Source organism: Diachasma alloeum, unplaced genomic scaffold (assembly GCF_001412515.2).
Source record: "Diachasma alloeum isolate Michigan unplaced genomic scaffold, Dall2.0 Dall_scaffold_00216, whole genome shotgun sequence".
In the NCBI taxonomy this organism is placed as follows: domain Eukaryota; kingdom Metazoa; phylum Arthropoda; class Insecta; order Hymenoptera; family Braconidae; genus Diachasma; species Diachasma alloeum.
Window position 1 is genome coordinate 749775 of NW_021680381.1, and position 13509 is coordinate 763283.

The window sequence follows — 13509 nt, forward strand, 5'->3', positions numbered from 1 at the left end:
GTGCATAAATAGGTCATCAGATGTTTTCCCGGGGAAATTTCCCTCGCTCCACAATCACATAACTCTCAATCCAACCCTCCACTCTCTCCCCCGAAATCCATTGAAAAACTCAACAATTAAAGTGGAAACTCTCCCCTCCCACCCCAATTCATCACAAAAATTAATCAAGAACCTCAGAAGAGCGGAGGAAATCATCCCTCCACTCATTCGTCACACCAGCTCAATAAAATAAAAAAATAGAACTCACTGAAACGAAGGATTCGATAATTCCCGAAACAAAAGTGGAATTAATCCCGAATTTATTGATTTGGCCTTTGGAAAATTCACTCGATTCATTGCTGAAATATTCATCGCTGAAATATCAACTGTGACAGCTGCGAATGAGGTCTAACGAAGGCAATTGCAACGGACAATGAGAACGAGAGGAGTGAAGAAATAATGAAAAAAAGAAAAAAAGAATTGAAAATTACGTGAGACCTCATTGTCAATGTGCTCGAGAATCGTTCGCAAAGAATAGGGAGAATTGCACGCTCTTTTTCTCAACTTTTTATTTTCATATTTCCATCCCCTCATTCCACCCTCTTCTCTCTTTCTCCATTTACTTCGCTACTGTTTATTCCAAAAGTCGAATGACGCTCGAGTTGCACAGAGTCACGTTTGCATTGCACTGCACAGTACATTTGTAAATATTTAAATAGCCGCAGCGTCGTATACACAGCAGGTATACACAAACCTTCATGTGCCAGAGCCAAAAGGCATTATTATAGTTGAACCCTCAGCTCTCCACCCCTCTTAGTCCGGTTGTTCAGTAGTTGTTGTTGTCTTTCCCCTGTAGACTCGTAGTTTTCAATGTTTACTGTTTAAATCACATCTCACAAGCTATTTGAATATTTTATTAATGAATATTTACTGGTATAATATTTATTCACGTTGATTCAATTATATTAGTTGGGTTGAGTTTTTCGTTGGATCATTAATGCACAAGTGCACTGCATCCTGTAATTTATTTGATTGATGCAACCAGTGGATTCTCTTGTGAAGTGGAAAAATTTTAAGGCGAAAAAATTGACTTGATGATTTTGGTTATTGTGGGCTATGATAAAGGTCTAATTTTTTCTTTGAATTTTTTTAGGGATATTTGTAACATAATCTGCAGTGTTCATTTTTTGGGGTTGAATAATTGTTTTGCGTACACTTGGAAAATGAGTGGGCTTATACTGAGAAAAAAAAATACTTCTGTCAAGGAATCATTTTCTTGGGAGATGGATTTATTTTTTTTAGAGCGTATTTCTCCAGAACATCTCCAAATATTAAAATTATGTTGAATTGTGAGATCATTATGCTATATATGACCTTGAGAATACCCTTAATTATTTTTCAATTTTTTTCAAATTTGAGATTTTCTTATGTAAAATAATTTGGAATAATTCTAAATGTTAATGATTGTCAATGGAGTTCGTTCAAGATCATATGCAGCATAATCATCTCATAATTCAAGATAATTGTAATATTTGGAGATGGACTTGGATCACCTGGGAATGACTGGCCTGGAGAAATAAGCTCTTAAAAAAATTAATTCTTCTCTCAAGAAAATAGTGCCTTTGCAATAGTAATTTTTTTCTCATAGTAGGAAAAATTGTAAAAATATATATTTTTTATTCAATCGTCCTTTACAAGAGACATTTCAATACATTTTGCTCTGAGCTGTTTTTATTTTGGAGAGGTTTTCAAAATAATTTACAATTTTGTTCTGGAAATGAATGATTATTTTGTTGATGTCTGTAAAACCAATGGATTTAGAAACCTTCCAAAAATCTCGGCTTATCAAAAATAATCAATCTTCAAAAAGTCATGGAAAATCGATTGATAATTTAACCACTTCACCCCGAATTTACTCACTCAACTTCTTCCACAATTTCTTTCTGTACGATTCTCACTGTTTTAATATCCTTTCTCCATTGGTTATGATTAATGAATTTATATTTCTCATGCATAAGTGAGCGAATGGTGTGTGCACGATTATTTTCGAGTCAATGAAGGATCAATTGCTCCTCTCTCCTTTTTTCTCCTATCATTGAGAAGAAAAATCGTTTGGGTGTAGAAAATAATTTGTCCTGGTAATCTTGATCGCAAATTGATTTTCTATTCATCCAAAGAGATTCAACGGTGGAGTGATAAAATAAAAAAGAGTCGACTCATACCATTTTTTTAGTTACACATTTATCTCCGTTGTTCATGAAATTGGGAGAAGTCAGATAACTTTTCTTATTATTTCATCTGTTGAGGAAAACGACCTTTTGAAATTTTTCTTTAAATCTACTAGAGACACTTGTGATATTAATAATTTTTTAGCTGCAGGAAGAAACGGATTTGTATATCGTCGTCGTAGAGTCAAAGGGGCGTAACAGCTATGTTTATACACCACATACGTGCCTTTGGTTATACGGCGACGACATAATTTTGAAGATTTCTAAACAACGAAGAGATTTAGGAAAAAATCAGAAGAATTTTTAGAGCAGGAAAAATCAAATATAGATAAACGTCTTTCGGTATCTTTTCTTTAATCACTTCAGGTGTTTCCTGCGAAAAAGGTAAATAATGACATTCATCTGGACTTCATATAAAATATTTATAATCACAATTGAATTATCTATGAATTTTCATAAAAAATTTTCAGATTTACTTTTCAAGTTATTAACGATCGAAGTCGCTTCTTATACATGGGCTCTTATGGAGATTCTTCTGTTTAGCATGACACTGCTAGGGGAGGGTGGGGCAAAACGGCCCCCCTTTAATTGTCAATAACTTGTGAATGACATTGTGAAAATTTCCAGTTCCAACTTCATTTTGAAGATAATTTTTCATTCTTCAAAACAAGCTCTAACTCATCCCAATCGGATTATTGAATCGGAAAATATTGACGATTGAAGGGGGGCCGTTTTGCCCCACCCTCCCCTAGCAGTGTCATGCTAAACAGAAAAATCTCCATAAGAGCCTATGTATAAGAAGCGACTTCAATCGTTAATAACTTAACAAGGAAATCTAAAAAAATTCTAAGAAAATTCATAGATAATTCAATTGTGATTATAAAAATTCTATATGAATTTCAGATGAAAGTCATTATTTACCTTTTTTGCACGAAGCACCTTAAGGGGAGATCGCGCTGAAACCTCAATCTTCGTTGGAGTAAGTGGGATTTTGCACACAAATTTTACTTTACGCACAAGTGATTAAAACGGGTTTTTGTGATTCCTGCCTGAAAAGTGCACTTTCGAAACGGTTTTGTGTGCGTAAAGCGGTTGTTTTTCGCATGGTGTGCGTAAAGTTCACGAGCGTGCGTGAAGTGACTTTTCGTGCGTAAAGCTTCGCTCACGTTACGCACGCTCTTGAACTTTACGCACTCGTGCACAAAAACAACCACATTACCTCCATTACTGTTCCGAACAGTGAACTCGGCAGGTACCACCAAAAAATAGGATATGTTACACATGTGAAAAAGAGGAACTTTACAAACTAGTAACACAATATACTATTTTTTTCTTTGAAGTTTAACAAATATTTTTGAAAAATGTCAATCGGATGAAGATTGAGGCATTTGGTCGATTTTGAAAATAAAACAGAAAAACTTCGTTTTCTATTCATCTAATTTTTCCACTTTTTAACATCTCATCATTAAAAGTGGCTCAATAGATTCCTAACTCTAAGAAAAATGTTGAAATTTCACCGGGGTCTTCCCTTAAGGAATCTCCTTAGTACTCCATAACTCTTAGAAATTTCGCAATGTGCTAAAGACTCACATTTCAATAATCCATTGTTGGGTTCATAAAAAACATACGACCGAAATTCCAAGAATTCTGTCTACTCAATTTTTCAGAAATGCATCGCTGAAACCTGAGAAATCTTGTTTTTTTTAATTTTCGGAGATGCATATCCACAAAATAAAGCGGTTCAAGTCCTTAAAATTCTGATTATCGTTTTTTAATGAACCTAACACCAGATGAATCAAATTTGGTGTCTTTAGTACCTTCCGAAATTCCTCACAAGTATAACGTACTTCTTAATCCTCTGAGAATTCTGTGGTTTCTCAAAATGGAGGTAGTCAATTCTTTCATCACTTCACTCCATAATTTTTCTCCCAAATATCATGTACACTTTCCTGAGATTTTTATCATTTCCACCGACATCAAAAACATAAAAAATAATTAAGGAAATTGTCTTTCACCTTCACGTATTGCCTCTCCTCTCCAAAAACATCCAAGAAAAGCTGAAGTTTCCCTCCATTTTGTTCTCCTAATTTCGCCTCAGGTCAGAGTGAAAAATGGGAAGGAAGAGAAATAACAAAGTAAAGAAAAATAACGAGAGAGATGAGATGAGGGGGAGAGGAAGCGATCGAATGAAAGAACGAATGAGTTATACTAACAGAATTGAGTTGAATTGAACGAAAGAAAGAGTTCCACAAAGAGAAAATGAGAAAAACAGCAAAAACAAATTGAAAAATTTGCGAAATGAAAATTGTTCCAGGACCTTAAGAAGCGCGGTTCCCACACCTGCGACATGCAGGCCCTACAGCCACTTCCGGTCCCCACAACCAACACCACTACGCCTGCTATGACAACTTCCGGTGGGCAGCCACCGCTACCGTTATCGGAGAGCGCTTGAGTACGATCGAGAATGATCTCTTCTACACCGCAAACGCGTTGATCCACCCAGCCAACAACAACGATTGTATCGCCCTCTGGCTCGATTGAACGAATCAACGGCCGTCTGGCCGATTTTACGGTGAGCCTACTGAAAACAAATTCAAAATTATTCATTTATATTTTTTTTTCATTTTTGTTTGTGGACATTTGTTGGATTTAATTACGTAGCGAGCCTCGAATTTTTGGGAGTGATTGGCTAAATTCGATTGGAATCGAATTGCCGGTTAGAGGAGAGCATTTCCGATATCGTGAGAATCCCCATCCCCAGTCCCAAGACACTATTTTATTGCTATTTCAAGATTTTTAGATAAAATTAAAGGAGTATTCTTTTAACAGTGCAGTGGAGTTGAAAAATCTGATAAAAAACTTCGTAGCAAAGTGGCTGATTCTCCCTTTCGCCACTTCCTCTGAATTAGTCCCTGAACTGATCGAAAACTTCAAATGGTCTCAGTGGAAAACCAAAGAAATTTCAACTGGAAAATACCGTCTGACTATTCTACAACTTTCGAGATACAAATCGTGAAAGTTTTGCGTTGAATATTTCTTCCGGCTGTATCTTTTCAAGTTTGTAAGTGAAAAAGATCGTCATATATTGTTTTTCTGCGGAAATTTCCCTGGTTTTTCAATGAAACGACTCTCGCTCCCCTATCACTTCTCCGTTCTCGAGTAAACACTTCAAAAATGAATACAACTTGCGATCTCTCTGTAAATAAGGAGTAGAATATCGAAGTCCTTCGGCCTGGAATCCGTATCAGTCGAGGATAAAGTGGAAGTGAGAGCATTGGAACTTTGCGCATGTCTCTGTAGCGTGTTGAATAGAGGTTAGCGGCTGAGCTCATCGATAATCGAGTGTTCTCTACGTTTTGCCTCCCAGCTTCAATCTCAGCCTCTCAGTCTCCCTCAAAAGCTGACAAACAGGCGAGTGTCATGTACACTTTCGTGAAATGAAAAGCGATGGATATATGCATGAACACTTGCATAATCGAGTGTGTCTTGAGCCGATTTCGCCGGGGATTGAAAATTAGGTCGAAGGCTGAATTCGGTACTCAACGAAGACGTTTGGCAGATTAAAATTTGCCAAAGGAGTTTTGGGTTTCGTTTTTTTGTCATCAGATAATTGATGAGTTGATATTCTTAGATGAAAAACATTTTTCGACCAAAATATTCATATCCCGCCCATATTCAAAGAAAAAACAGTGATTCCAAGTTTCCACCAACAGAAATGAAGAAAATAATAATCCATTCATCATCAATGGAAAGGATAAACGCCTTCAGTTTGTTGCCCAAAAACCGCGTTTGAATCGAGCAAAGCGAGTTTACAAATGTAATTTATCGGACCCAGCAACATCAACTCATTCACCAATTGAAAAAATAATTTGTTACTTGCATAAAGACAACGCATTCAACCACATTTACACCTAAAAATAATACATTTGATGTCAATGGAAAGGATAATCGAAAAGATATTTATATTCCTTTGAAGTAGTTCAACTGAACGTAGGGTCAGACGTGACTCTAAACTTGGCTCGTAGAGTGGTAATTAATTAACCCTGACCCTTTCACCTTTCTTATCCCATCATCAGGGATCGCAAGAGAAAAAGAAAAAATCCTTCCAACGCTATGCCTGGAGGAGACCAATAATGGCACCTCCAAAAACACTACAGTGAAATTTTCAGAGTCTCGCTCTGGAGAAAGTCCGATTGGTACGAATGCTGCGGAAATACCCGTCTCTATCTCTCCTCTTTCTCAAGACTGCAAGGAGCATCACGTTTTCTCCAAAACAGTGGGAGAAAATAGAGCAAATAAGGAAAAATAAATAAAATTAACTGAAGGAAGAGAAAGGTCGATGGAGGCTTTTCGGGATTGGAGGAAAGCATCCGGGCGCCATTGTGATCCGGATTTTTTTCATTTATTTTCCTTCGGCGGATCGACCCTTGATGCTTCAGGATGATGCGGAAGGAGGAAGGAATGAACTGACGGCGTCTCAGGGCTCGGAATGATTTTTGAGGAAGAGGAAGTAGAACCTGATGATAATTGATGATGGAGGAGTGATGCTGGTCTCCGTCGAAGGTCAAGACAATTTCTGGTGGAAAGTGCAGCGTCACGACATGTTTCTGACGTTTGTTCGTCCACTGAGACAGCAAATTACTTTTGACAACGACGATTTTCTTGATACACCCAATGAAAAATGTACTTTTCACCAGTACCGACCGGTACTTAAAGGTACTTTTCACTTGTGAAAATTTCGAAAAATACTTATCCCAAGTACTTGTTATATCCGTGAGTAAAGTACCACTTCTGCCGATAAAATAAAATAGAAAATAGTCGAATCAACTGTGTCACCTGTACGAAACCGTAAAAGATACTTGGATCAAATTCAAATTAAACCTTTAAAAATCTAATTTCTAAACCTTTAAAATCTTAAATTTAGTTATTTTCTTTTTGGGTGAAGATAGAATGGAGATGGGCCCAGAAGGTGTAGTCGGTAGTCCTTGTATTTTCGACGAAAAAAAAAAAAACAGAACACAAAATGCGACGCATTTATTCAGAGCTCCAGGGACGATGTAAAGTGGGTCCATTGTCTCTAAAAACCATGGCGAAGGTGTTTCTGGATGCCGGATGTGGAATGAAGGGAGAATGGAGCCAGAGAGATATAGTGAGAGGCATTTGGAATTGCTTACGAGGGCCAACACTCGCGACTCTGTTTTGCAGGGAATAGTTTGAAACAATGCGGTTGTGTTTATCGATCATGGGGGTGAAGTAGATAGGACGAATCACAGGCTGACTCTGATGCTTCTGTATTTTGTCACTATCTCTGTTTCCGTTTTTCGGGAGGGGAAAATGTCGGAAAAATTGTACCTCTGTGATATTAATGAATTCGCGAATTTTAACTAGAGATATTCATGAGAGGATGGAAGAGAGAAAGAGACGAGAAGAGGAGTTTTTTTTATCTTTTTGCAGGAGAAGATTTAAAATTCAAATTTTGGAATTTAGGTTTCTACCTCTGATAGGGGAGCTGGTGCATGTACCGCCCACCTAAGGGAAATGAGTCGGTTTTGCCAGCCCTGCTCTGTACAAGCAGTCATCAACGGTTAGAATGGGTTCTTCGAGATGTTTACTCAAAGATGTGAAGAGGACAGATTTTTTATTAACATTAAACATATTTAATTAAGTAATTCAATTCCTATCGGCCAGTGAGCGATGGAATCGAAATTTAAGGGTTGTAATGATTCTATGAATTTGAAATAATCCCGATTAATAGCATGACGAGGTTCAGGCTTTTGGAGATAGCCGCGCAAGATCACTCAGTGAGTAGCTGACACCTCGGTCCCGAATTTCGGGTCTCTTGCCTTCCGACCCTCAAGCCAAACGGTCAATCATTTCGTTTCTCAAGAATTATAACGAATTTGTGGATAAGGATTGAGAGCCATTGTTACATGTATTTATTGAATTAATGAGACCTTTAATCGATCAGTATATTTTTGTAGTTTAATTATATTTCTGGTGAAGATTACGACGATCTGACTGTAAATGTGACGAATATCTCATGATATTAACATTAGAAACTCAAGTGAATGTGTTAGAAGACGCGTCCATACTCTCTGTACAAGTGTTAGGTTATTGAGTGCTAATCATTGAATATTTGACTGAATATTTCGAACGCTTTTTAAATATTAAATAAATAATGATGTCATAGTAATTATATTTATTCGGAAGCCTTTTATTTCTGTTTGTGATGGTTTATCATTCATGCTCGTGTTAATTATAATTGACAAGTCCTGAGAGCAGGTAATGATTTTTATCTTAGTTTATCTTGGGATATTTTGCAGCATATTCACTTAGTTCTCATGTTCTCATTTGATTTCTGATAATTTTCATGATTTTTCGTAGATTCTAATGATTTCTTGAAAACCAAAACCATTAGAAATCAATTAGAATCATTAGAAATGCTGATTTGGGGACCAGAGTGGGGGCATCTGTCGATAATGACAGTTTTCTACATGACGTTACAATACGTAAGGATGTCAAAAACTTCATAGCGTCACTTTTAGGAATTGGATGATTTCAAACGCACCGGTAACATAACAAAAATTGTAGACTTGAAGCTGCAAAATCAATTTTGATTTTACACTTATCTATAATTTCTAATGATTTCGGAAATCACCTGATTTCTTTATGATTTCTATTGATTTTCAGAAATCTTGAGAAATCACTACCGAAAATGGGAATCACTGGATTTCCCGTGATTTCCATTGATTTCTGGTGATTTGTTCCTTGATTTCCAGTCTAGTGATCCAGTGATTTTGTAAGTGACCAGCCCCTCGGGAAATGTATAACGAACATATATTTCGCACTCTATTCAATTATGGGCCAACTGAAAATTTGAAAAATCTGAAATTCTGGGGTCAAAACATTTTAAAAATTCGGTAGGAAATGATTTGAATTTTTTTAACGATGTTTTCACGGGAGAAAACTGAAAATTTTTGTTGACATTACTTGGTGTTATCAAATATTTGCATAATAAAAAAAGAAAAAAAATGATCTCCGTCAATCCTGAGAAATACGGGTGGGCGATATTACCCGCTGAGCGGTACAGGCACCAGTTCTCCTACGTCTGATCAATAATACATTTTCTACTTTTTAAAGGGACATTTATGTTCGGTGAATGGAGCTCTATTTTTTTGTTCGATAGGTCGTCAGGTTTCGAATTAAAATTTGAGGGAGTTTTAATGTAGTCTGATCGATGGAGTGGCTTTTCTACTTGAGCTAGGCCGATTTGAGTGATTGATTTACATTTTGTCGAGCAGAGGCACTCGTTCCAGCGGGTGTAAGAGGCTTTTGCGGAGTGGCACTTCCCGATTCCCATTACCTGTTCATTTCACTTTGTATCTATCTGGAAATTCAATTATGAGTTTTTCGATTTAGGAGATATTGATTCTATCAACTGTGATGATGGATTAGATGTTGGCAGTCGCGAATAATTGAATGGAAGCATTTTGAATATTTGTAAACAAACGGATATTGGATGTAATGATTGATTATCATCAATTGATCAAATATTCATCTATTTGTGCAGTGGTGGAGTGGTGGAACGAGAAGAATTTAGTTTCTTCGAGGGGTCTTTTCAATGGAGATTTGAAAATCCGTGCAAGATGGTGAAATTTCTATAAAGACTTTGTTTGGAGAGGATTTTTTTAGATATTCTGCAAAAATTCATGTGTTCTGAAGTTAAATCCATCATGTGTCACAATCCACCTCCCTCAATATAAATCCCAACAGATCGAGGCTCGCTACAGTCCTGAAATCAGGATTTAATCGAAAAAATCTGGAAATAATAATTTCTCCATTAGGAACATTAACGATGGATAATCGTCGTCATTACGTCACAGCTGGACCCCTCACCGCAGCCAGACTATCATTAGTGTGGAAACTGGGCTCTACGAAGTCCCAAGAGATCATCCCCATCGATACAACATTCGAAATTGATAAAAACGATTAGCCTAATACGGTTTTATCCAACCTACCATAGATAACGTCGTAATTATCTCGAATAATTAGAAGAAAACGTGGGATAGGGTGATGAAAAATTCATTTGTATTCGCTTGATTAATAATAATAATTAAATTAAAAATACCCTCGTTCTTTCAGACGACAAAAACATCTGGCATGCAATCATTGCCACAATACTGCGGATTCTAATGAATAAATTTGAAATATTTGATCATAGTTTCAAGTGCGTTCTCAACGCCAATCTCAATGCGATGTCGATCACAATTAAATTGAATAAATAAAACAAATTAATCAATTCTTAACGAATAACAGAAACTTGCCGATGATCTAGGTGACGTGATTTCTTTTGTAAATAATCTTGTAATGAAGAAACTAGTGTCATACTTAGCAACTAATTGTTTAATTAATTACTCAGTTAATTAATTAAACCTGTAATTTTCATGTAATTATCCGTCGAGCCAGACGCACTCGTTACAAATAAAACGATTAAAGTATTGTAAAAAGGAGGGAAAAAGTGATTCAAGAAATGAAGAAAAAGTATTTAATTAAAATATGAAATTAGGAATATGAATGAATTCTAAATAATTCCAATGATTAAAGGGAGAAGCCAAAAATTGTCCAGTGAGATTAAACTCTGGATGTGGGATTTAGTGAGAAAGAATTGAAGAGTGTCCGGGTGAATAATTAGTTTAATTAATTGATTGGTGGAGTGGTAGAACGCAATGAGTTGTAAATATCATTTTTGTTAATTGTGTAATCACCTCGGTGAGTTAATTTAGGGCAAAATTGCACTCTTACGCATTTTCGTTGTCATATCAAACTGAAATTTGAATTAATGCGAAAGACTTTTTTCATATCCAATAGAATTGGATTGAGAAACTACGATAGAAAATATTATTGTTATGGAGATGCTCCTTTCGTGTAACAAAAGTTATATACTTGAATCAATTTCAAATAAATAAGATCCTACAGTGAATGTCAATTATTTCTTCTTGAGATACATTTACTTAAATCAAATAAAACAGTCCTTAGCGTCAAGTTACATGTACCTATTCACCACAAAAATGGGAAAGTTCTGTTTTTTTTAAATACATAATCACCAGTCGAGAAATGTTCTACTATCATGAATTGATCAAAAATTAGTAGCTAGGAGATGATTACATCGAGGAATGAATTGAATGTTGTTTTCTCGAATGAAGTCGATGTTTAAATTGAGCTTTCCGTACATCACATTGAACGAAATTTGTGATATCCAAGGTTGTGTTGAATTGCCGTAATCAGTGATTCTGTTATTGTAAACTAATGCGATTTTTTTAGTCAAGAAATATAAACTTCTTCCAACTCAACGACATCTTACTACAACCTCAAAACTTTTTCCACGTAACAATATTCATCTTCATTCGACGTACGAAATGCTCACTTCAGTTATAGTTTACTTGGAACAACGTATGATCGTATTGATTGAGGTAACAACGTATTTAGTCATGAGAATAATTTTGATTTTTGGGTAAACCAACGAATTTCTGGAGTTGGCAAACTTTTGGCTAGAAAGAAATCAAATACTCTCATTATTGCGACAAATGAAGGGAATTTTAATTCTAAAGAATTTCGATAATTCTCCCAATCAAATGTATCTCAAAAAGAAATAACTGGTATTCACCATGAGATCATGTTTATTTGAAAATTGACAACCAAATGATAGTTGATTCAAATAAAATTCTCTTGATAAAGTTAATTTTTTCTGCCAGTGGGGATTTCGAAACTTCATGTCCTAATCACCCATTTTCGAGATTGTTCAATATTTGTCGACATTCGGAAAATGTTAACGAAAAACTTGTCAAGTTTTATCATTCCACGACTGAATTAATAAAAAGGAAATTAATAATGTTGAAAGGATCGTTCGAATTTAGAAATAAGAAAATTGTCAAAATCCAATAAATAACTAGTAATGAAAATGTGAGAAGCGTCCACGTCTAGGTGCCCTGAATCAATAGTAAATTGTCGATATAGGAAATAATTAAACGTTAGTGCAAGAGTTATAACGTGCTCCAAGTACCTCGCGATAAGCCTGTGAGACAAAAGCCGATATTGTGGGTGGGTAGGTTTATATATAGATGTGAAAATGACTGGGAGAGATCGGTTGGGGGATGGAGAGGGTATAGCTCAGCTAGAGTGGCGCCCTCTCAAATCAACTTGTTGCTTCTATACTTTTCTGGATGATTCGCGAATTTAGTGGAGCGAAATTTACGGAGTTTTCGTCCCTTCTGGTCTCTTCCACTCGGATTTTTTTACCTTCTTTTTCAACATTTTTGATGGTTTTTCGGGTCAAGTGTTTCACTGTCATTGCCACTTTAAGGAAAAAAAATGAACAGACAAGGGGGAAAATTATATTGAAGAGGAGAAATAAATTTAGACTTCTGTTAATATCTTTGGAATTGAGAGGATTGAAGAAATGAATCAAAAGACCTTTCTGTGGATCCAATAGTTTTCGGAGAGATTGCAAATAATGTACAGTAAATGTTCTGAATTTATATGAAATATTTTTGAAATTAAATTCTTTCATTAATTTTTATTTATAACTTGCGAAAGTTATTGAGAATAACTTGCGAAAAATTTGTCAAATTGATGTTGTATTTAATTTAAAAGAATTGAAATAAATTTGAAATTTATTTTGAATAGGAGATGAAAGGAAATGGATCAAAGTGTATTTCTTGTAAAAAAAATCCTTTGACATTTCTTGGTAACTGTTTTAGTTTTCGAAATAATTCTAAAATAATTCATATGAAATTGCAACTTAATATAAAATTTTATTGAGAATATTTGGGATTTTTTCGCAAATCCTTTGAGAAATTCATAAAAAAATTCTTTTTTTTTGAATTTCGTGAACTGTAAAAAAGGTTTTTTCCCATTCTCTGGCTAATCCCTTCTCTTCCGAGATATTTTCAAAACGATATGAATAAATATTGTTGGGAGCAAGACGAAATACATGACCCAACTCACACCAAATAGTTTACACCACATTCCATTAAAAACAATGAGTAAGTCTTTTTTTTATGAACAAATCGAGCTGCTGGCGGATTTCGTGCAATTATTAGCTGTATTGCAAAACCGCCACGAACGATTTACGATTATGTAGATATTTCTCTCGGTGTTGTGATTGTAGACGTGTGTAAAGGGATAAACCAAAAAACCTTGAGTAATAGGAAACAAAATGAAATTAATAAATTCAACGTAATGGAATAAAACTGAAACAATAAAATGGAATTCCACCCGCGTGCGAATGGATGATTGATTCGTC

The 13509-nt window shown here is 35.5% G+C and overlaps 1 protein-coding gene across 1 annotated transcript in view; it reads left to right on the plus strand.

Moving 5' to 3' along the window:
- Positions 1–11127, plus strand: part of LOC107037277 (potassium voltage-gated channel protein Shal) — a 125622-nt gene extending 114495 nt beyond the window's left edge. Inside the window, exons 6-7 of the mRNA XM_015255746.1 lie at positions 4522–4779; positions 10052–11127. Of these exons, the coding sequence (XP_015111232.1) occupies positions 4522–4659 (138 nt within the window). The 3' untranslated portion in view covers positions 4660–4779; positions 10052–11127. The remainder of the gene's footprint in view (positions 1–4521; positions 4780–10051) is intronic.
- The last annotated feature ends 2382 nt before the right edge of the window (positions 11128–13509 follow it).